The sequence below is a fragment of the Centruroides sculpturatus genome, unplaced genomic scaffold, assembly GCF_000671375.1.
Source record: "Centruroides sculpturatus isolate CEXI.00-Female unplaced genomic scaffold, Cexi_2.0 scaffold468, whole genome shotgun sequence".
Classification (NCBI taxonomy): domain Eukaryota; kingdom Metazoa; phylum Arthropoda; class Arachnida; order Scorpiones; family Buthidae; genus Centruroides; species Centruroides sculpturatus.
Window position 1 is genome coordinate 546705 of NW_019384707.1, and position 26362 is coordinate 573066.

The window sequence follows — 26362 nt, forward strand, 5'->3', positions numbered from 1 at the left end:
TTTGCATATTGGATATATTGTAATATAGGTCATAAGTTTAGGGATTTTGAAACATTTTTGTTTCAAAATACAGATGAATTAATAACAATGGTTTAGCTTTGTAAGTATGTAATAAATGTATCTGAAAATTGATTTTTGAAATGACTGTATTTACAAAAACTTAAACTTTCAAGCTCATACTTTTGTTGAGGTTATTGAGTCTAAATTAGATCCTCAAATTCTTGTGGATGGTTTAATACAGATACAGTCAATCGCTCCTATAACACTGTTGATAATTCCGTTTTATATGAATTCCATGTTGTACAAGTCACTTAGATTTTACAAATACGTGAGCTGTTCACAGCCTGGCACACATATTTGTAAAATCTAAGTGACTTGTACAACTTGGAATTCATATAAAACGGAATTATCAACAGTGTTATGGGGGTTGACTGTATGTCTGACCTAGGGAACTAGTCAGACAGTTGCTTAATGCTTAAGATGAATGTTTGTTTAGGTCTCTACTGGCCCAGTCAAACTCATGTAACAGTTTCTTAATGCTTAAAAAGTCATGAAAAGTCAGTGTTTGCAGGTCAAAAAGTGAAACAGTCATTACAGCCAAGGTCTAATTTGTAAATATAGTTATGAAGCAATCCTTATAATTTGTTTTTAAATGAAACAAATAAGCTGTGATCAAGTATATAGTAAAAGCTCTTTATTTTATCAATAGTCCATCCTGTTTCAGCAATATAAAAATTTACAGATTATAAACAATTTGATCAAGATCATTTAATTGAAAATTTTTAAATATCTGTATAGTATAAAGTCCAATAAAAATTTTATTCCAGACCTTCAAAGATCAAATTATCTAGACAAATGTTTTCCAATAATTTAAGTACAAAATCTTGAAAAATAAAATTAAATAAATCTATTTTTCTATACAATATTTTTTAAATTATAGAAATATCCTTGTATAAAAAAAAAAACTTCAATTTTCCATTTTAAAATATCTTATTTATCTAAGTAAATGCAAAATTGGCAAGTTAATTAGTGGCATTAAAAATAGTATATAATAATAATAATAATAATAATAATAAGAATGAAGATTTACATTTCTTGGCATAAAATGCTTTTCCTGTACAATTACTATACAAAGCAGACTCGTGACAATTAAAATAATTATTCACAGTCCTTTGGTGCTATCTACATTCATCGTTGGCCACAGAAGAACCAAGTCATTTCCATTCTTCTTAAATGCGGGGAAAGTAACGCTCGAACTTGACTCCACAGCTATGGTTCTAGATTTGTTCCCAAGCATACACTTTAACTGTGCATTAACAAGAACTTGAAGGTCTTTTTTCTCTAACCTATTTTGGAAAAATCAAATGTAGATTTGTTTAATAATTGACGACAATAATAAAATCAACTTACGTCTGCCACTGATGAGCAACGGTTCCAATCAGTTCTCCTATTCGATTGTTATTATGTCGACAAGTCAGAGCCACAACTAAATCGTTTCCTCCTTTCAAGTGCAAGATTATCAACTGATCTGTTCCAGGACTCACACTTATTCCAGTTATCTAACATAATTAATGGTTTAATAATTAATTAATTAAGGTTTTGGTTCTGAAAATTAAAAAAAATAAACTCACATTTTCAAGAGGGATTGGTGATCTCAAAGGTTTAAATTTCTTATTATCCAATTTATATAAATATTTGTCTGTTACAACCAATACTCGTTCTGCACATTTATTATGCCTGTTGATCTAAAAGAATAGAGAGGTTTATAATTTTATTCAGATATATATATATATGCAATACAATTATAGTCTGAATCTACCATTAGATATAAGTCTAAAGACCTATGATTGATTCAGGATAGGATTTCAAAATCTATCTTTTCTTCCAAAATTTTTTAAACCAATTAAGTAACTATGGCATTAGATTCTGATAAATTAATAGCGTAATCCGGTCTTTAGGTTATATTTTACATTCATTCATGTGGCAAATTTAAATTTTAACAAATAAATTTCTTACCTTTCTGACAAAGCTAGAGAATAAAACTCTGCGAAAATGATCACGTGTTTTCAGCGAACCCACAGACGATACAAAACCTGCCGTGTCGTCGTTATCACCAGTCTGAAGTGGAAATTAAAACTATCACAAAATGTTAATAATATATCAAATAATCATTCACATAAATTTGATTTGAAACAATAACCAATAAAATAGAAATAAGCACACATACTCAAAATTGATTTTTCAAAATGCTATAAAAAGATTAATCTTAAGTTTCCTGTAATCAATATTTAATAACTTATGTATCAATAATTCGTAGATACATTTGTGTAACAATAATACTGTACATATATTCTGCAGCTTTTAGTCTAATAATTAAAGCTAACCTTAGCCAAATAATTTCCTTCCCATTTCTGCTTCAGTCCGATGTCTTGTCTCTTTCCACTAAGAATAGCTGCAGCAGTCACTTTCAGTCGTAATTGTGGCCATTCTTCTGGAGGAATACGTTGCAGTACCATGTATGCTCTCCACCTAATGTAAAAATATAATTGATAAAAACAGAACACAATTAGCTATATTACATAAAGCTAAATTTAAACCTGCTGTAAATAGATTTCAAGTTGTTGACATTATTTTTCATAATGTATGGAGGTGTAGGCCAAACTATATGTTTACCATAATCTTTCATTGTTTTTGCATTCCTAGAAACAAAAATAAAACGAGTAATTTAACTAGGTAACAAGTTAATTCATGTTACATTGTTGAATTCATACTAACTTGAAAAGGTTCAGAAGTTGGTTGACGTATGACCTTGTTTTACACTTACGATAATAACGCAAGATCGTCAGAGCAGCTTTCATTTTCCTATATCTCATTCTTGCTATGGTACCTCTCCACATCTAAAGTTAAATTTTTAATTTTTATAAATAAGACACACTAAGTTTGATTAATTGTATAATCTTATGTTACCTTCTGTAAAAAGACTACAATCCCTGGAATGAGATCGGCCCTCGTCTGTTCCAATTTTGCAATGGTTCGGGGAGATCTTACGAATATTTTGCTTCTTCCGTACTTCACATCATCTGAAAACCCCTGTTCATCGATTAAAACTCTGCATCCGTCTAGATCAGAACCGCCTCGAAAACTGGGCCAGGTGTACTTGGAAATCATTTTATATCTAAATGCATTTATAAAATTTGTAAAGAAATATATAAGCAAACAAGTAATACATTAAAAAAATCAAATCATACCTTCGTAAAAAGCGATCGTATGCTTGTCTGTAAGCAAAGCCTGCTCTTCTAACCCTAACATTCTCTAATAAACCTAAATAACAGACTTGATGAGAAACACGTTCGTAATCAAACAGAAGTGGCGATTTGTGATCATTGGGTTTTACGCATCTCACATAATAAGGTTCCTGTAAAATGTTATATAATGCATAAAATAATAATTTTTAATCATCAAAAAAGAACTAAATAAATGAAGATGTATGTCACGTCTTACTTTAGAAGCAAGGTTTTGCACCAATGCAATCATTGAATTTTTAAATAAAGTTCCAGCAGTCAAAGGCCTTTTTGTTACCTAAAATTATTCACTATTTGATTAGATTTACTTCGACATGTGCATGTAAATAAATAATTTTTAAAAACTCACCTGTGTAACATCTTGAGCCCCATCAATCCACATACTTTTAACAAATTTATTAGAACTATAAATTAAATAAATTTTTAAAATTATTACTTCCAAAATAATCTGCATGTTTCTAAATTAGCAAAATAATACACAATTATTGTAAAAGCTTGGAAAATATTGTATTATTGATGTTTTTCAATGTTTAAACAGAATTAATAAACAAATCTGATATATACAAACTGTAAACAAAATGTTTTTATTACTCTAAAATATGTTTAATTACAACAATAATACTGAAACAATTTTAGAAAATGATAAATAAAGTTTTTAAAATTAATTATTGAAATAAATTGTGATATATTAAAACAACACAATTCCAAACGATTGCGGGATTACGTCGGGTTATATTAATGCTACTAATTGACAATTAAATTTCATGTGATTTGGCTTTAAGATAGATGTTAAGTGCCATCTCTTGATAAATTTAGTAATTATAATTAAATTAATAATTATTAATTTAAAAATTTCTGGAAGAAAAGAATTAGCCTGAAGTGGGACTCAAACTCACGACTTCCACATATTNTTCAGTCACTAGTGAACTCCTGCTTTAAAAGATAATGACAGCCTGACGTAACCCAGCAATTGTTTGTGATTATCTAAAAATTGGGTTTACAGATGCTTATAGTCAACACATAATTCAATTTGATAAAAATATAACTATTGTTAAGTCACACTTTCCCCTTTTGCCAGTCCAGTAGCTCTCAAATGATGCACCAAGGCACACTGATCTGCCATAGGAAATGGCTATATTTGTCATGAATGTTATGAAAGTTTTTTTAAAAATGAGAAGAAACCAATTCATACAAAGACTTGTTACATCCATGATGAACTAATAGCTTAGACTGACGGTTTACTACACAGCTATTTATAATTTAAAATAACATAACATATTTTTAATTCTGTACAGAAAAATGTTTTATAGTGAGCCATGAGCAAAATTTGAAAACTACAGCTCTATTACATTCTAATTTTGATATATATGTGTAATACAGTTAAACATAATTTATAAAAAAGAAAAAAACTCAAAACATTAATGTAAAAAAGGAATATTTTACATCATACTATAAGGAATTGTATGGAAAATGTATACTGTGTAAAATATTCTTAGGAATTAACTAATTAATATCTACAAATGATTTTTCTTCAATTTCATCTTAATAAGGAAGTTAATACATTTTTCAGGAAGTTACTTATGAAAGAAATTTCACTTCATTGAGATTTGTTTAATGTAATTATGATTTTAATTCAACTTAATTACACATGATAAAAATTCCGAATGACATTTTCAACTCATAAATTCTAAAATTAGAATGTTTGGAAAGTGTTTTAATCTTTGTTTAATTGAAAGGAAGTAAAGACATTATTCTTCAACCATCAAAGAACGGACACACAATCCATTTCAGAATTTATATTTTTGATTTTGCTTACTATAGATCATATATTCCATAATGAAATCATTCTGAATATTGTTTAATATTTATTTTTTCTTTAACATCTATTGTTAATTAAATATCACAATCAAGCATTTATTTAATAAAATTTTGTTTTTGGGCTTTAAAATTTTAAAAAGAAAAACTGATTTTGTTTTAATGAACAACTTTATTTTGATTTAATCTAGTAAAATATTCTAGAAATCTTGCAATAGAAATACAACTGAAAGCTGTTACAAATTATAAATACATCATATTTAGCTTTTATTTTTAATCTTACTATGATTTACTTCCTTGTCAAATGTAATTTATTTAATATAAAATAAAATTATCACATAAAAAAAAAATATATAGAAATTTTAAAATATTTCTTGAAGTATTGTTCTGACAATACAGCAAAACTTACTCATAATATCAAAACTGCTTTTCATTCTTTAAATTGATTTGATTTATTAGATTATAAATCATATGTAACCTTGAACACTTTCACTTTTGCTCCATAATTAAATCCTAATTATTAACTTATTGTTGAAAATATAAAATAATCAAACAAAATAAAACTGTCAAAATAACTATGATTAATAACTAAAAACTGTACAATGAATTACACATACAGACACTTGCACTAGTATACACCAACTATTATTGTGCCATGTTTTTGAGTTTATAAACAAACATTAATAGTGTTAAAAATATGTTACAACTCACCTACTATGAAGTAATCTTTTAAAATCTTGAAATAACGTATCTTTATTTTTATCTAAGAATCCCAAAATTGAATAAGTTACATCTCCGGCATAGTGACGAATACGAAAATCTCTCTGATGCTCTAAACTCTTATCTGTGGGAACCAGCTGCAAAGCAAAGATGTAACATTAAAAATTATTTTATGCTTTTCAAATTATTTAATTAAAGAAAATTAAAATTCATGTATTAAGCAATTACTTAAATCATTTTTTTAATATAAAACATTTTTATAATCTAAAAAATTCAAAAATAATGTTTGCAACATTGTATAAATAAGCTATATTTAATACACATCAATGTAATTTAATATAAATATGATAAAGCACTGACAAATGCATGATTCATGACTGTATTACTCAGACTGCACAGATTTTTATCATTATAAAACTGCTTTAATGGATTTTATTGGCTAGAAAGGATGCCTCCTGGAAGAAGTTTATGGAAAACTAGCCCCCACTTAAGTGTTAGATATGACAAAACCTAGAAAAAAACTCCATGCAGCTAGCCTGTTCATAAAGTGTAAACCCACAACTAACTACCGGTGTTCAGTGATTTATCCATTCAGTCACTAGTGAACTCCTGCTTTAAAAGATATTAAACAAACAAAAAAAAAAAAAACCTTAAAAAATGTCCAAGAGCTTTCGAACTGTAATGCTCATCAAGATGCTTATCTTGGAAATTAATATATCATTAAAACATGAACAGCAAAGTTCTTTCACAACATTATTGCATTCTTAATGATTATTATAGTTTGAAAACACTTGGACATGTTTTGAATTTTTGTTATAATTACAGATCATCATGTGAAGTAAAGTTTAAAATAGAAAAAAGTTTTTTAATTTATATAGAAGTCTGTTATAACCTAATAAATATGAACATGTATTTCTGGATGTATTACAAAACAAAATATTCTATATATAGATACACGTGTCTTCCATCTATACATAAATTTAACAGAATCAATGAGTCATTCTTACCTTTCTACTACTGTAATGTTTGTGATTTGCTAACCTTAGATCCATGGCTTCTAACAACATCTAAAAAGAAAATGTAAAGTTAATTTTGTTCTAATCTAAATTAAATATTACAATGACAGAAACTAGATCTTACTTCATCTGTTATTTTTCCAACATTTAAACAAGCCTCGTCGGCAATAGCTAATATTCCTTTGTGTGGTTCCTCTACAAGATTACATATGATTGCATTGTTAAAATATTCTATATTTTGCCATTCAATGCCTTCTCTACGATACTCCTCTTGTTCTTGTTTTAAGACCAATTCGATAAAAAGTTGTTGTAATTTCTCATTACAATAGTTAATACAAAACTGTTCAAAGCTGTAATTTTTTATAAATATTGTTTAAATTGTGTAAAATTGGCATTTTTAAATTATTATTAATACTTTACCTGTTTCCTTCAAATATCTCAAAACCATAAATGTCTAGTACTCCAATTACAGTATTTTTACCAGGAATGTAACCAGACATCTGAACTTCAATTGCTTCATTCACTCGGCTTACAATCCACGAAAACATACGTTCATATATTGCCTAACAAATATTTTTATGTATATAGAGTATGCCATAGAATAATCCAAACAAAAGTTTTATAAAGCTTAATTTACCTTAGCAAAAGCATCTCTACCATAATATGCTTCTGCTACAGTGTGTCCTTTAGCCATAATCTCACCTCTTGCAGCAATAACACGTTGGCACAGCGCTTTCTTGGCATCTTCAATTTTTATTTCAAGTAGCTCACAAAGATTTTTAAGAGAATTTTGATTCTTTATACAAGTTTCGTCATCTTTTGTAGAAAACTCGACATTACCCTAGATTAATTTATAGCAGAAAAATTGATTTAATTAAAAATTTGTACTGTTAAGTTAAACATTTATATTATAATATAGGTCAAATAGAAGAATAACAACACTTATTTAATTAGTAGGTGACACATTTAATAGATATTAATTAATAGAAATTGAATAAATTTTTTTTATTGTCATAAGTAATGTACAATTCTTACCAAATGAATTATTGCAGCTACAATTTTCCACAATGTGTTAGTTTGGTCTTCTAAAAATCCCAAAGTTTTCATAGCCCCACATACTCCTCTATAATCGGATTTATCATTTATACTGTCTACCTAAAAATACAGAAATAAATAATGTATACAAGTACTAAGTGATTATAATAACACACTTTACATATATGTTAATATTAAAAAGAATTGAATATGTCTGATATTTTATGCATCTTTTTATTTATTTCTTTATCATCTTTCAATACAATATTTACATATATACTTATTGTGATCAAGGTTATTCTTTAGAGGTCAGATCAAGGTCACAACATTCTTTAGTGTGAAAGGAATGCACTAGAATGACAATGCAAGTAGATGTTGCTCTATTTTTGACAGCTTACTCTTGATTTTACATTACTTTCATAGAGTTTTGGCTATATACAAAGATAAAGCACTTTAATCAAGTAATAAAGTAAACTTTCATAATAAAGACCAAAACTACAACATATTTTACAGATTATAGTGTGTTTAGCACTTCCTACAATGCCAATATTCCATATAATACTGAACGATTCTTTAATTATCAATCAAGAAATGATTGTTACAAACAATATGATAAATGTACAGGATATTGACAGAACTATTTTTATAATTCTAAGAATGCATTTGGAATTTAACAAATTAAATATTTTGACTATAGTATTTGGGGTTCTTAATATTTACTTATTTAAATAATTATCAAATAAGAGCAGATAAGATAAGTACATATCCGCAATTTAATAAAAATTCAGGTCATGTTTTGTCTCCTTCTGATAGCCTATCAGTTGTTATTTTAGTTTCATTTTAAATGTAATTGTAATTCATACATAAATTATTTTAAAATTAATTTTAATTAAAAAAAAAAAAAGTCAAACAGACAATTTAGTAGCATAATATAGATTAAACGATAGAAATATTTAATATTAGAATAATATAATTATATAAAATATTAAAAAGTTTTTGTTGTTGTTGTTGTTATTAATAAATATTAAATTTTTATAAAAGCTAAAATATAGGTTTAATTTGTACAAAGAATATGAAAAACTATAAATATATAAAACTATAAAAGGCCCTAAATAATTATATATAGAGCCTTTATAACACTCACACACACAATAAAACTTTACATGTAAAAGATTTAAAAGATCTAGAATAAATTTAACTGAGATTATCAGTTAAATTTATCAAAACTATTAATATTTTAAAATAGAACATAATTACTAATGTAGTAGAGTTAAACAGAAAATAAATTCCAATTTTTCTTCTTATAGTTAAATAAAACTTCACTTTAGAAAGAATAAAATAAGTAAAAAAATGAGTAAAAAATTTATAAAATACTTAAGATGCATACTTTAAGATTTCCACCTTGTTTTGTGTACACGTATTCTTGAGCATCACTTTTAAGATGGTATTTCTGCAATACATCACTTGGACAACCATACAATAATTGGTAGAATGAATGGAAATTTCTTTCACCTTTCTGTTGACTCACTACTCTAGACTAAAAATTAAAATAAATTCATTTAAATAATTATTTTAGTTGAAACTTATTGTAATTTCATCACTTATTCACTTCTTTTATACAAATTTTAACAAAAATTACTTAAAGAGATTAGGAAGAGGGGGATCAATTTATATAATAAGCTCCAATTTGTTCCAATTCTTTTGTAGAGATGGCACAATTCACACTCAATTATTCTTAAATGGTATTACGGATACAATCAATAGGACAGAAACAACATCAGAAAGATATATTTTATTAATTTTGATTTAATAATGAATAATTCAGACTTTACATGCATTTATTACAACGATTCAATTTTCAGAAACAATGAATCTTTCTAATTTAAAATTTAAATTTATGTTAAAAGGCATATAAAATATTTGATCAGTAAATTGAAGTTAAATTTAATGAAACTTAAATATAATTTTTTTAAAAAAATCCTTAATTCTGGTTTTAATGTTAATTAGCTTATAATGTGCATTAATAGTTATAAAATGTTTTTTAATAAAATAAAATTGTTTAACAATAAACTGAGTCTATGATTTCAGATATCACATTTCAATGAAGTAAATTGTTACATCTAATCTTTCAAAATAATATAGTACAATTAATTAATTGTACAGTACTTAAGTGACAATAAACTATTTCAAACACAGTTTAGACACCCTATACAAATCACACTATATCAAATACAGTACACCCTAGTTATATCGTGTTAATTTGTTGTCTTTCAAATATAAAAGTGTTTAGCCAATAATGGATGGATACATCATCACACCATCTGATATATCACTCATTTAGTTTGTCTCCATACTATATAAACACATGCCTACTTTATACACAAATTAAGACAGGTATTCTATAACATAATACCTAAACTATCTTCTAATTCAATGGCTCATGCATTATATCTGTGGATCACTGGTGATCCTCAATCCATCTATAGTGGTTCATGGATGATACCCACTGTTTTATTCCATTTAATCATTTATATTATATGAACATATATCAGTGTACATCTAATTATTATACAATAATTTAAGATAAAGCTATTTAAGTTTATTAAAACTCAAATTTAATATATGAAAGCAATAGAAACAAATTTAAAGTAAAATTTAATTGCTTCAATTATATAATAAACAAAACTTAAAATATTAAAGTATTAAATATTTTCTAAATATCTTTTCTAAATATATATAACTAGCTGCATATTGCAGCATTGCTTAGACTTTTAAAGGTTGGGATTTAGGAATAGTTTGAGGATCTCCACAGTATTTTTTTTATGTTGCCAAAAAATATTTATTCCAAATTTGGTGTGGATACATTCAACAGTAAAAAACCCTTTACCTAACATACATAAATACATATTTTGACTTTTATGCAGTGGCGTGCCACCCATGGTAGCTGTGGAAGCACCACCTCCCCTATATTTCCTAAAGTATAAATACATATTGTGCGATTAGTTTAATATTTTAATGTACTTTCAAGTAATTAAAATTAATATTTTATTATTTCCGCATTATATATCTTATTACAAATTCCTATACTATGTGTGTGAAAAAAATGATAAGATTGTTATTGTATATTCAAATATAAATTCATATGTGCATACTTCCAATGGAAGCACTCTATTTTCGAATACAGGACAGCTTCCACAGCGAAAATATCTGAATCGCGTAAAGCAGCCAGATTTACAGACAATCGCACATATGCTTTACACAGCACCAATCTCACATGGATACTACACTTCAAAATATCATATAACGCTTCCAATGATTGTATCCAGGACCGGCACAGCTTCCCTATCGTAAAATGTCACAACATGCCACTGCTTTTATGTATATAGATAATTAATTTAATACTTATATTTACCTTTTCAAGTAAATAATTATTGATGTGTCCACCTAATGGATCTCCTTTAAAATCAAAATTGATGTCCATATATTTACCAAACCTGCTGGAATTATCATTTCTATTTGTTTTTGCATTACCAAATGCTTCTAAAATACAATTTGATTGCAGTAATACATTTTTCACTCTAAAATATAAAAAAAAAGTCACAGATTAAATTTTTTTTAATGTAAATCTTAATTATCCTTAGTAAAACTATTCACTATGTTAGGAATTCTTAATCCAACTTCTATGATATGATTGATTGTATATGGCAACTTCACACTTGAATGATCTGCTGAGGGAGATGCCTCTGGGAAGGGCTTTTAATGGGAAACTGGCCCTTATTTAGGTGGTACAAATATGAAGAAAACCCAGAAAACTTCATGTCGCAGGCCCACTGGCAAGGTGCAAACCTACACCAACTACAATAACATATCCCCACTCTGGTGTGTCTGATATAAGAAAATTTAGTTGTTTGTTGAATAAGTTTCTAATTAATTAAATATATTATTTGTTCTATCAATTTTGAATATTCATTTTGATAAATTAGTTCTTCCTTTTTAATCCAAAAATATAACCCAAGTATTTTCTTAGCTTTTCTTCTTTGTTGGAATTTATTTGATCATTGGATATGGAGCAGAATTTGTCTGTGATTCATAAGAAAATTGTTTTGTTAGATGAAATATTAAATGAGTACAGTATTCAATAATACAATACAAATAAAGTTAAATTTAATTAGTGTTTTGCTACAATTATAGAAACTAAATAGAAAAAAAATTCATTTTTTAATTATGAATTGAAATAAAAAGATTCTTTCATATCCTATATATAAGATGTATAGATTGTCCCCATAAATTTAAAACCATAGGAGTTACGTTAGTCTTTATTTATTTGTTTAAAGGTAAAGCCTGGTGCTGAGCAAGGAGGAACAAATTCAAGTTATTTTAATGGTGAGATTTATTTTAACTTCATGCTGACCAGCAGTCAGCATGAAGTTGCCAAAGAGGCTGCATCCAGACTGGTGTGTATGATGGATGGAAGTCTGGATGCAGCCTATCAAACTATAAAAGAATAAAGATTAATTAACATAACTCCTATGGTTCCAGACTTTTCTGACATTCTATATATGCAAAAGAAGAGAGTAATGATCAACAGTCTTAAAAACATCTCAAAAAAGTTTCTAAAATGTATTTAAAATAATATAAACAAATAATTAAGCAGCAGTAATGAGTTTTAAGTCAGTCTATTTGTATTATTACTTTTAAGGCACACTCAAACTTTCTAAATATTTTGGATATTTATTTTATAATTCATTACTAGGAAAATTAAGTAAGAATATTAATTTTTCTATTTACTCTACATAGAAAATATTCTACATATGAGATAATTTGTTCTGGAAAATTAGTTATACTTCCCAGGAGGTCTGTATTTTGTAGACTAAGAAATTTAAAATACTAATTAAGCACAGATGTGCAAGTACAATGACTTTATTTTATGAAATCATGTATCTGCATATGTATGTCATTATAATAATTCTTAAAAAATGTGTAATTACTTAAATTACTATAATGTAAAAATAATATAATAAAACTTATTCAGTATAATTAATTTTGTGATTCATTTTAATCATTATTTGATAAGCAGTAACTAATATAATTTTCGAGAATCAGAGCAGTATAAAGTGCAATAAAGATTAAGAACCTTAACTCTGTATTAATAAAACTACTCATTCGAGATACCTTTCTATTTCCTGTTGTCCACTTGTGTTTGTAATGGCAGCGATGTATCTCATAATTATCTTTGAGGCCTCTGTTTTCCCCGATCCACTTTCACCTTAAAAGTTTAGTTATCATTATTATATTATTACGATAAATAAAATACAGCTTTTATAATATTCAAAACTCTTTTTATGTATGTAGAATACATTTACATTATAATCAAGTGTAAACATTTATTTTTAGTTATAAATAATTCATGCATTAAGTAACTATTATTAAATTTTTTTTTCTTTTTAAATTTAACAATGTCTGTAATAATAAATAATGTATAATAAACTTAATTAAGTGCTTTAAACTTAAATATAATAACAGATAACCATCAGATATGGGTCGGATGAAGGCAATAGAGGCATTAGCTACTATTCTGAGAATATCACATTGACAGAAATAGCTCCAACACTTATCTACCTGGGGTCCGGTCATAACTAATTTTAATAATATTTTAATAACACTGAAGTTTCGGTATTCTACAGCAACTTACATTGCATGTCTGAACGCCAAACCACATGTTAGACTAACATGTGTTTGAACAATACAACACACACAATTATGGCCTCTCGTTCAAACACACAATATAAGCCTCTCGTTGTCGTTGGATACCAAAACTTCATTATTATTAAAATTAATTAACCATTAAGCCCCCCGGTCACTTTTCTGCAAGCCTTTTAAATCTACAATCATAAAAATCTATATCTATAAGCATAAAAAAAGGCCCAATTTGTACCAATAAGGCAGGTAAACACCCACCTGATATGACAATACAAGTGTCTTTTGCACTTCTCTTCATTGTTTTATACGCAGCATCTGCAATGGCAAATATGTGAGGCGGTCTCTCGAATATCTCTCGTCCTCGGTACTCGTTTATAAATTCTTGGCCGTAGATATTCATGTTTCGATAGGGATTAACGGATACACACACCTCTCCGATGTAAGTGTATATTTTTCCGCCATTATATCTGGAATACAACGGAATCATGTAGTATCTTTTCTAACAATGGTCAGAGATTTGTTAACAAAGTATATTTTTAGAAAAATTTATATGCTTCACTGTCACTCAACAGAAAATATTCAGATCACAAGAAGAAAGCAAATCTTTTCCTGGTAAATATAAAAGTAAATCTTGATCTCTCAAGCAGATAGAATCAATTGTATGGTCAATCTATTTTTAAGTACTGATTTTATAACTCGAGTAGATGATAAAGATAATGGTGGGTATCTTGAACTACAGTATAAATATCTTTAATAGTAGTTATGTTTATTATATACAATGTATTGAACCATTTTCAGAATTTTTTTTATATTTTTAGTTAGTTTAAAATCTGGCATGCAGTTGTCTCCCCTATATTTCCTAAAGTATAAATACATATTGTGCGATTAGTTTAATATTTTAATGTACTTTCAAGTAATTAAAATTAATATTTTATTATTTCCGCATTATATATCTTATTACAAATTCCTATACTATGTGTGTGAAAAAAATGATAAGATTGTTATTGTATATTCAAATATAAATTCATATGTGCATACTTCCAATGGAAGCACTCTATTTTCGAATACAGGACAGCTTCCACAGTGAAAATATCTGAATCGCGTAAAGCAGCCAGATTTACAGACAATCGCACATATGCTTTACACAGCACCAATCTCACATGGATACTACACTTCAAAATATCATATAACGCTTCCAATGATTGTATCCAGGACCGGCACAGCTTCCCTATCGTAAAATGTCACAACATGCCACTGCTTTTATGTATATAGATAATTAATTTAATACTTATATTTACCTTTTCAAGTAAATAATTATTGATGTGTCCACCTAATGGATCTCCTTTAAAATCAAAATTGATGTCCATATATTTACCAAACNATATATATCTAGCGTTTCGAAATTTTAAAAAATATAGAAAATTAATAGTGAAAAATTTAGCGGAAATTTAAAAAAAGTGAAATAATTAGAGGGCGTTATCATCATTGTTCCACTCAGTTAAGCTTAAACGGACCGATCAATAAGTAAGAGAAACCATTTAAAAACAATTATTTTGATGTTTTATACCATTACAATTTATTTAAGTCAAGAAAAATAAATAATCTATTTTTAAAATTCCTTCTAATAAAAATTTTCCCTAGAAATTTTAATTTATCGACATTTTTTTCTGCCTGTCTTGGCCTTTTATATTCAAAATAAGTCATTAATATTTCAACAAATGAAGATAATGTATTATGTGATGTCATTAATTAATAACAACTAACTTTCTACATTTTGTATTGTTATATTTATAACAATTTACTGATTGAGAATTGTTAAAGAAAAATATATTGAGAAAATTTTATTATAGAAAAACAAATTAGTAAATAATTTATTCATAAAATAATACATTATTGTTAATATTTATTCAAATTTAAAACTTTAAATTACGCAACACATCATTCAACGAATGAGAGATGAGATTTGTCTAGACGTCACTATTCATAGACATCGATTATCATAATAATTTTTTTTTTTTCATAAATTGCTTTATTTTTTTATTGCGACATCGTTTAAATATTATTAATATTTCAAATACTACATCACATTGAATAATCGCTGTCCCGTTTTCGCAACCGAAACTAGGACACTACATATATGATACATTTTTCCCTTATAGGAAACCTATCATTTAAAATCCGAAAAGAGAGAGAATTAATGTGGTACAGATTTAACTTTCTTCGACATTAAAAAGCATCCGAATCATAAAAATACTCATAAAACCTTTCATTAAGATGTAACGCTCTACTTCAGCCGGTGCTAAGTAGAAAAAAAATAATAATAAAAATTGCATCGGCTCGTACCACTTCTCAGAACATAAAACAAGCGAGAATCTTTCTGCTAGAATGTATTAAACCAATGTGGATAATTAAAAATAAAAAGCAGTCAATAAGTTGATGAAGATGTACTTTAATAGATTCTTCTTCTTCTTCGATCGTAGTTCAGTTCTAATTAACCGTGACACGTCACCAAGTTATTTTTTGAACCCGAAATAAAACTGATACTAGCCATTTCTGTTTATGTTTATAATATCCCCAGTGGGATTTATACGTATAATACTGTATAAAATATTCATTATATACAGGAAACAGATCATGAAAGCGAATTTAAGTACCGGGTTTTTCTTTTGCCATTAAAAATAATTGGCATGGTTAGTAAAATTATGCTCATTTTGCCTTAAAAATAATGATTTTATAATGATTACAATAACAATTTCGATTTGGAATGTAAAAAAGAAATTAAATCTATAAGTTATTTATTTTCCAATTTAATGATATAAACATTGATTATTGTTTGAACTAATTGATAATTTGGCCAATAGGAAAATTGTTTTATTATTATTATTATTAATATTATTCTTTAAATTTAAAAATAAGTAGTTTTATTTATCAATTTAAAAAATTAATAGAAATTTTAATAAATTTAATTTAAACACGATAGCAATTTAATATAAAATGGTATAATTTCAATAAAACATAATTTTATAAATGTAATTACTATAAAAATGTCAAATAAATAATATATAGTCAGTGACTGAAACAATAATTTATATATTTAACAATGTATGACGTATAAATTAGTCATCATTTTCGTTTTTATTTTGCTTTTACACCATGATTAAATTTCAATTATAATGATATTTAATACCAGAGAATTTTTAAATTAAAATATAATTTTAAAAATTAAATAAATAAATAGCATTATCGCTGAATGCTTTATTTGAATTTCTTTAAATATTAAATCAGTTATTTAATATAATTTAAATTTCGAAACCGATCATAAAATTATTGCGTCAATTTGACGTCATCTTTTCAGTTTTACAACGAAAAATCATAAAGAATGACGTCAAATTTACGTAAAACGTGCGCTATCTGAAACAATCGAAAAGCTTATTTTTTTTTAATTTTGAATAGACCAATTAAAAGTTATATTTTTAAAATTTTAATTTTAAAATAAACCAATAGCAAAATATATATATAGGCCTATATATTATATAAGAAAAACCTTTAATATTTCAAATAAATCGATAAGATTAAACGGAATTTTGAATGACTTTTTCAAAAATGGCGTATAAAATTCTCAAAACTTACTTCAATTACGATTGAAGTGTTTAATAAAACTGCAACTCTATCCGTCCAAAACACTTGTTTTCAAGTATAAGAATTACTCAGAATATAATAATTTTTAGTATTATTTTTTTTATTGTTATTTTAAATTCTCTCCATTCTAAAAATGTTTCAATTTTCATCAGAAAGGCGGAACGTAGAATATGGGAAGAACTAGCGAATCGTAAAAAAACATAATCGCAGTATTCTAGATACTATTTGTCAGATTAATAAAAATTCTCAAAGCGTAACGTGGAGAGAATATAACGTATCGAAGGTCGATAAAGAATGCATAATTTTTCACTCATACCAAAACGCCTACGCCTCCAATCAGGTTCGTTTACATTAATTTGTAATCCAAGTTGCCAAATTAGTACATACAGTTGTTTACACGACTGATACAAGCTTTAAAACGGAGACTAGCGATTCACCAATGCACACGATCGTTTGATTACAGTTCATTCACTTCGGAGTTAGAACAATAAATTATAAAGAAACTCTAGAGTTAAATTAGCTTAATACATCATCATATGTCAATTCTGGCATGCATTGCTTGTGCAATATCGAGTATTCTAGTGTTTGCTTCAATTATACTTTTATACAGTATAAAGAATTCAGTGAATGTAATATAGTTTCGCGTAACAATTTAAATATTGTTATAATTTAATGATAATACAGCTTACTGTAGGTTTAATTTCTATGTTTACTTATTAGTCATTTGTTATATTTTACTGTATATTAAACTGAATATTTATGGGTTTTCATCTTAAAAAAACTGTCCAACTTCTAACAGAGGGATTGATTAAACACACAAATACAGTCGAATCTCCAATGGAGACCATTTTCGTCGGGAACTTTTTTTTAATAAAAATGCATACAAAATCTCCGATCAACGGCCTTTTTTTTCTGTTTCCCTCAGTACCCGTGCCAATTGTTCAAAGATTTGATTGTACTTATGTCAACGGTAAGTAGAAATTTTAGCATACGGTCTGTCTGTTCATTATACAAAAGAGAGTATAGCAGTGTTATAAATACAGTACTGTATTTACTGTATTTATAAATAAAACTTTAGAAATTCGAAATCATTTATACAAACGAAAATCTAATATTTTTAGATTATTTTATATTCACTATTAAACCAATAACTTGGTTACAGTTGATCTATGTTAATTTATATAGGCTACATTCAGAATCAAATAAATCATCTTCTAAGAATCCTGCTTATCTATTTGGAATGAGTAATCCAGCTCCACTATCCAGTGTAACTTGGCTTAGTCAGTCCAAATATTATGTAGCATACATTCAACTATCATTTAACTTCTGTTTACATCGGTTAAACTTCTAAATTCGAAATTAAATGGCGGTGTAAGGTAATATATTTACTTCACGGCTTAACTTTATTTTTAGTTTTTTCCTTTTAACAGCGTGTAGAGGTAGAGAAAGTTCCTCTTATCGAATGCTTTGACGTCGCGCGTGGGAAGCGGAACTTTACTAGCTGTTATCGCGTGAAGTCGCGTCGCTTATTGCATATAAGCAATAGCCACTTTTTTTTCTTTTCAATATAATACGTTCTGCCTGATTGATTTTTAACCATTCAAAAACTTTCTTTACGGTTACAAAACACTCGAATCTCTTACGTCATTTTGCACGTTTAGACCTAAACACGGTAATCGCTCAAGCGCATCTCTAGCGATAAAACGATACGCTGAAGTAAATTTATTAATATTTAATAAAATTATACGTATGTAAATATCTATATATATATCACTATTTTGCATTTTAACCTGTTTATTTTTGTGTGTATAATTTAATTTCACATCGTTACTATTCGCTGATTGCATCACTTATATATACGAGTTCAGAGAATCCTCATTTTAACTGGAAAAAAAATACTAAAAATAATTTAATTATATTTTGATTGAGTGATTTTTATTGCTTTTTTTTAATATTTTAAAGAGGTTAAACGCGTACGTTTTCTAAAATGCAATATTAAACGAACGAAAAGTCGTGTGACGACCTTCGTTTAGACGAGATGCGCTCAAGTGATTATGGATGCTGGTTTATAAAAATAGATAAGCATCAAAACCGTAATTTACTACAGAAAACAGGTAGCAGAATTTAATTTTTGCAAGTTATAAAATAAAAAACAAAAAAAATGTTAAATCATACCGAAAGAATATTAATTTTCTGCAGCGAAAAAAACAAATCTTGAAATGTCCTTCAAAAACTACCATTACGTGCGATAACATTAGACCTGTATTTTATAGCAAAAACTATCGCAACCTGTTTATCAATGAAATTTTAAATATTTTTTAAGCTACTATCACACCCAAATCTAACACAACTACCAAGATTTTAACAAAGAAGTGGCATATTCTCCATAAAAAATTATCGTGAGTGGGTTCTACGTTCGAAGTATCTAATCTTCGAAACTGATACAACCCAGTGTAAAGTAACAAGGGAACAAGTAATGACTCCTTATCTTTATTAATGCCCGTATAGCGTGGGACAAAAAAAAACACACTAATATATTTATATGGTATTATTTTACATTCTTATCCTTCTGCACGCACTTAGAGGTGACAATACGTGCACCATTTAATTAAGAATCGAAGTTAAAAAAAAAACGGAGAGATTTAAAAAAAACTACTGTAATGCACGATTTCTTAAAATAGGTTAAAGGTCATCTTTCTGGTAACAATTAAAATGGAGGGAGGACATATATATAGCGAAATGTAACCTCGCCCGGGGATAACAGTTTAATGGAAACTGGTTCGTGTTTCGGAACAGAACAAGAAAACAAATGACCCGATTTTGTAAAGAAAGGGCAGTTTGGATGATGATGATGTCGATTTAATCGAAAATGATTTTTTTTTATATTGTTTGCCTGTTTTTGTTCGACTGTCGAAACAACAAATACCATATTTGGTAAGCAAGCAAAGTGCAGACATCACACACCTATTTCCTGCTGATGAATACGGAAGGTTTGTCAGGAAGATTAAAGTGCGTCTGGTTTTGATTTAAATGGTCAAAGGCCTAAGGTTTTTCAACACTAAAACAACACTCGAATGGGAGAGGAGGTAGAAAAAAAAGGCTCTCCCCCATTCGCTGTGCTGATGACACGAACATAAATAGAACACTGACGTGGAGACATGTGTATTACGCTCGGTCGAATGATGAAAAGTTATATTTATTACACGAATTTTCTTGTAATGCTTTTTTTTTATACTGGCTCTTCTCCAGCCTTAAACATAAAAGTTTACTGGAAACGTCGCACGCCCGAAAGACGCCACTTGTTAAGATCGATCGGCACCCGTTTCGAGGAGAAAAACCTACAAATTTCCTCAAATAATACAGAAATTTCTGGAAAACCAAACATAACACCTGGTTCGAAAACAGATCGGTAACACAACCCGCAGGAAGTGTGACGTCATTATCAAACACGAAACTTGCTGTGTGATGAAATATGAATCATCTGCAAGATACGAGCCGGTTAGGTAACATTTTCGAATCGATCAACAATGCCCTAAATTATCCAATTAATCGATTATTTGACTAATCGAGCGATCCGCCATCATTCCAAGGATCGTGACATCACGAAGTGACTCATTGAAGATCAGGTATCGAAGCTGTAATATAGTCTGGGATATTGCCCAAGAAGAACAGAAGAGGTCCAAAAACACACACAAAAAAAAGAAAAAAATCCCACGTGATGTGTCAAAAGGGCGAGTTGAATGACAGCAGATAGACATCGGATTCTATTGTGTACGTTTTGAACCTATAAAAATCAATAACTGATACAGAAATTAACGTGACTGACACAGATAAACTGTATATAATGAATTAAAATCATATAATACATCGTCTTCAATTAATTTCAGAGATTGTAAACAATTGAAATAGACAAAAAACTTTTTGAGAACACTCAAACACACAAAACATCGCACACATGTCTAGTGTTTAGTACAATTAGAGGTCTTTCCATTTATATTTTTTCTGTTATAAAAAGCATCTGCGGTATTCCACGTTTTTTTAAGGTGGTCAAAGCATTCTAATCTATTCAGCTAACGACAAAAGATATTAAACCTGTCTAGACAACAGTTATGTTATCAGGTTAGCGGGAATTTGATTTTTTTATTAAGGACTTACCTGACTTTTAAATTATCCATGAAGGCTTCCAATGTTATGTCGTTTAATAGGACGAAGTCCCCTATACCCACTTCGTTATGAAGAGCCATGTTGTACGAATTCCTCTCCGCACCCCACGCCCGCGACAACTAATTCAGTCACGTGGACTAACGAACAACCGGCACATTTTACCCGTCGTCCTCCGCGCGGTCGAGAGCTGTTTGAAAATTCGAATATACATATTTTTATTTTTATTTTTATTACATTTTTACACACTTTTTGTGTCTATTAATACTCGTATTATATTTTAAAATGTAAAATAATACGGTTCTTAGTTTAAAATGGTTTTAATGAATTATTTTTATCATTGTAGTACGTGCCACTTGATAAAAAAAAAAAGTCGTTTGGTTTTTTAAATCGCCATCTGTTATCGCTATTAGAAATTACAATAAAGTTTATAAAGTTTTTTTACAGCTATAACTTTTTTAATGTTTAATCTTTTAAAATTGTTTTATATTTAAATTTTTTCATAAATAAAATTTGTAAACACTAATTTCGGGAAAATATCTTTTATAATCATCTAGCGGTAATTATAAGAACTAAAATTAATTAATTATTTTTTTAAAATTAATTCTATTAAATAAATTTAAAATTTTTAAATCATATTTTTGGTTAAACATCCATTCAATATTTTAATTAATAATATAAATTATGCATTACATAAAAATATTAAAATTTTTTATTATTTATTTAATTAACAAATCAACAACGACGTTATGAAAATTTAAAATGTTTTAAATTATAAAACATATGTATTTAATTATAACACATTTTTAACACTTTAAACCATTTAAATATTACCTTTTAAAATAAAAAATGAAATTTTAAATCAAAAGTTTTGAATTATTTTAAACAATAATTAATTTAAAATAATTAATTAATTTAATAATTAATTTAAATTCAATTTAAATAATTTNAAAGATTTATAGGCTATATTTATATAGTAGTCCTTAAGATCTTTAACCTTTCTTTGTAACAAGATTTGTGGTAACGCGCCGAGTCGCTGAACGCATTTAAAAAAAACGCGATGCGACCTAAATGAAAAATTATAAAAATATAAAATATATTTGAATAATTTCCAGTTTTTAGATCGTTTCAAACATCAATAACACGAAAATTAAGAAATAATTCTTTCACACTGTTGCTAAGTGAAATACAGTGACCACACATACCGGATCCTGAGTGTCAATCTCTTTTAAACAGAAAGATATTGTCTTTTATATCACCTTAAAAGTAAACTATGAGTCCCCCAACTCATAGAATCTTCTGGATGGAACAAAGTTTCCATAGCTTCACCATAGATTTTTTGGTTCCTTTGTCTACTCTCGCCCCATCTTGTAGCTATGCATATACGTCTTTTATTATAAAAGTCCTTTTTTTTAAACATTTAAAATGCCGAAATTCAATTTTTAAATCCGCGACGCTTTCGGCTATCGATTTCTACTATAAGCCACGTGTTGCTTGGAGAGTAACCTTGTAGAAACAATTTTAGATTATGTTATATTTTATTTTTTAAAGAAAATAAGGTCATCGTAACCTATATAGTGTTATATATGTAGACTTTACTGTGGTACAAGATAAATATTTACAAAAATAAATATGAGGCTAACATTTTAAAATTCAAATTTAGTCAAACTCTTGTCGAGATGATTCCAAAATTTCTGGTATTGATTTCTTCTTAAAATTGTACTTTATGTAAAAGTGCTGTTTTCGGGTTTTTCAAACTGTAACGTTATAATACGTGTTGTATTTCAATGTAAGATTATATATGTAACACCTGGAGCACCTAATATAGTAATATTCTGCTTTATATCAAATGATATCGGAAAATTCCTTTGTCTGGATCTAAAAATATCTGAAATAGGAAAAAAAAATCGAAATGAGAGATTTAATGACTCTAAAATAATTTATATTCAGTTTTTAGTGATAGGATCGGAATTACAGGTCCATACTGCTGCTCAAATATGGTATTTGCTCAATATCACTTATCATTGGATTTCTGGATAGAAGTAATTCGAGATTTTAAGAAAATCAAATTTTATTATTATTTTTTTAAATTATTTACTATCCTGTTAAATTAAATCCATATGTTGGATATAAAGTGGAGCCCAGGATGTTAGGGGCTCGTTTTGTTTACTCAATTTAAAGCTTAATAAATTCTGTGCTTCTCGTCGAAAATTTTTGAAATTTTGCGGAGAGATTTGTGTATTAGGGGGATTGATGTTATTAAGTTTTGGTGGTTAAAGGTAGAGAGAACGGGGTGATAAAGAAAGTCACGTGTCGTAATCGGACTTAATGACAATTTTACTCTTTATTAGCATTTACAATATTTTATAAAACTAATCTTTAACCTCAAAATTAAGATTTTTGCCATTTTATAATAATTAATAATGTAAAAAGTTTTTTAAATAAAGTATCATAATAGATGGTGCTATAAGCAATTTTAAATGTTGTTACCTGGAAAGTTACACAACTCATTGTTGGAATTTTTTTACATGGTTTTAAAGGAACATCATAATTTTATTAAGCTTTTCTGAGATAATTTAATAAAATCCTGGCATTTTTAAGAGTTCGTGACTCTATAAGATGCCAAGTATGCATGGAAATGGAAGGAATCTACGTGGCAGGCCTTTTCTTTATATCGAGGTAAAAATTTGGCATGTGGTACATAGAAGCAAATAAATCAGTCACACTATTAACATACTTACAAAATCGGATTAGATTGATGAGATAAGGCAACTCAACATATGGGAGATATGCCAAAGAGAGGTCTTTCCACGGGGATGCTGGCCCCTATCTATGTTAGACACGTGAAGAAAATCCACGTGTCAATAGTGGATAACACCACTGAACACCGGTAGTTAGTCGCGGGACAAATCTGACCAAGGGTTTTGTCATGTGGAATTTTCTGGGTTTTCTTCGCGTTTAACACCTAAACAGTAGCCAGTTTCTGATGGAGGAAAGTACTTCGTTTAGTACCCCTTGGCAAATCGCCAAGTTATTGCGTTGTTTTATTCCATCAATCGAATCCAATTCTTCTTAGAAAAACAGAATTTTATTTTATTTGATTAGAGTGGAAGCGTTTGTTTGTTTAGTTAAGGCAACGCAACACTTGGGAGATCTGCCTAGGGGAAATGCCTTCCGGTAGGTCTTTTTAAGAGTAACTGGCCTCTATTCAAGCATTGCAGACATGGAGAAAACCTGGAAAATTCCACGTGGCCTGCACCCACGACCGAACTCCCAGTGTTCAGGAAACGGAACCGCTCGGCCACTGGTGTGCCCTGTTTGTTAATAATTTATTCTATTAGTTTATTATGTGAATGATTACAGAAATTAAAAAATATTAAAATCAATCTTTTAGACTGGTATTCTTTTTCTTTCCTTTTTTTCTGTTGATGTTCTAGTGTCTTCTTCAGCAATTTGCCTTTCAAATTTCAACATGTCTTCTTTTTTTTATATAAGAAACCTTCTAAAATTTGATTTAAAATATTTGAATTTTTAAAACGAATTTTAATACAGAATATTCAAAAATGATGCGTGCATAAAATTTAATGACGACTGTCGAACCGTCAATAACGGCAACCTCTAAACAGCGGCCATTTTTTCAAAAAACTTTTTAAACAAAAATGTATACAGAATAACTTCCAAACAATTCCCATTTTTTATGTTTCCGTCAATGGTCGCTGTTCACAGGTTTGACTGTATTCCATAATTTAGGCGCATTCAATAAATCTTTGGGATAAATGTTATCATTTTCAGCTTAGTCATCATTGATCACATCCTTGAATATGGAAATAGCCACCAAGTCTATTAGAACTTAGCACACCAGTCTGGCCATGGGTGCCTCACCAACGGCTGGTCGGGTAAAGTTTTCCGGAATTTTATCACATATCTAAACTAAATGGGGAAAAATTTATGATAGAAATTCCTTCCTAAAGACATCTTCTCCTAGGTAAAGAGTACCCATATATGATTCCATCAATGGTTCCCAGTGTGTTGCCTTATCCTGTTGAAACTGTTGCATGCACTTCTTCAATTGACTTCATTAATAATAATATTGTTGCAGATTTCTTTGTGAAAAATTAACTTTTTCATTATGGTATTTGAATAAAAGAATTTATGACGATAAACTTGCATTCAGTTGTTATATGTGCCACACAATTCGATTCAATTTTATTCAAAAAGAAAAATATATATATACTTTTTATTTATTTATTTATTTGGCTCCATTGAAATTTAAGGATTCGAAGAGTTTTCTACAGTCTTCTAATTCGTTAAAAATGCATCAGTAAATACGAATAATTACTATAATTATATCCTCTATAAACACTTTTTTCTCATATTTACAGTCGACCCCCTATAACACTGTTGATAATTTCGTTTTATATGAATTCCATGTTATACGAGTCACTTAGATTTTACAAATACGTGAGCAGTTCACAGCCCAATTAAAATAAAAAATGTTCTCTGTTTAGAGATGGCCGTTATTGGGAGGTGACCATTATTAGGCATTCGACTGTATCATTCTGTTAATTTTCTGGTTGCACTTTAAGAATTAGACATTGTTTCATATGAAGCTTGTTTCAAAATGGCGACCGTTTTGTATGCTTATTTATTTATTTTGTAACACTTAAAGGAATTTGAATAAAGTTTGTACGAAAAAAAAGTATTTTGTTAATATGTTTTTCTGTCATTTTATTTTCTGTAATAAAAAGCAGTTTGTAATTCTTAAAAATATATTTTTTTAATATAAAAAATGTTATTTATTTTCAAAATAAAAGAATAATTTATTCAAAAAAGAAATTTCTTCACGAATTATTTAGATTGATATAAATGACCGAAACTATTCTTTGGTCATCCATATCAATTTCAAACGAATTGTATTGAAGGAATAAGGCAACACATCACTTGGGCAATCTGCCAAGGGGATGCCTCCGAGAG

General features: G+C 28.1%; 1 protein-coding gene across 1 annotated transcript; it reads right to left on the reverse strand.

Annotated features, from left to right (window-relative positions):
• Positions 1–425: 425 nt before the first annotated feature.
• Positions 426–21537, reverse strand: LOC111627709 (unconventional myosin-Id-like). Its single transcript, XM_023371335.1, has 22 exons — positions 21383–21537; positions 13847–14055; positions 13061–13154; positions 11301–11466; positions 9276–9425; positions 7889–8008; positions 7491–7694; positions 7274–7416; positions 6978–7203; positions 6845–6904; positions 5829–5974; positions 3652–3706; positions 3502–3579; positions 3249–3415; positions 2968–3175; positions 2776–2897; positions 2598–2699; positions 2385–2529; positions 2017–2118; positions 1632–1745; positions 1411–1559; positions 426–1346 (listed from the first exon to the last, which is right to left on the reverse strand). The coding sequence occupies exons 1-22, from the start codon at positions 21469–21471 to the stop codon at positions 1163–1165; spliced, it is 3033 nt and encodes a 1010-aa protein (XP_023227103.1). The 5' UTR covers positions 21472–21537; the 3' UTR covers positions 426–1162.
• Between the last annotated feature and the right edge of the window lie 4825 nt (positions 21538–26362).

Bases quoted from the DNA above. Each gene is read 5' to 3' on its own strand.
- LOC111627709 (XM_023371335.1), bottom strand. From the start codon at position 21,471: ATGGCTCTTCATAACGAAGTGGGTATAGGGGACTTCGTCCTATTAAAC. The intron at 3,707-5,828 runs GTGAGTTGTAAC...TTTAATTTATAG, and splicing joins AAAAGATTACTTCATAGTAG to TTCTAATAAATTTGTTAAAA. The intron at 2,898-2,967 runs GTAACATAAGAT...ATTTAACTTTAG, and splicing joins TTGTAGTCTTTTTACAGAAG to ATGTGGAGAGGTACCATAGC.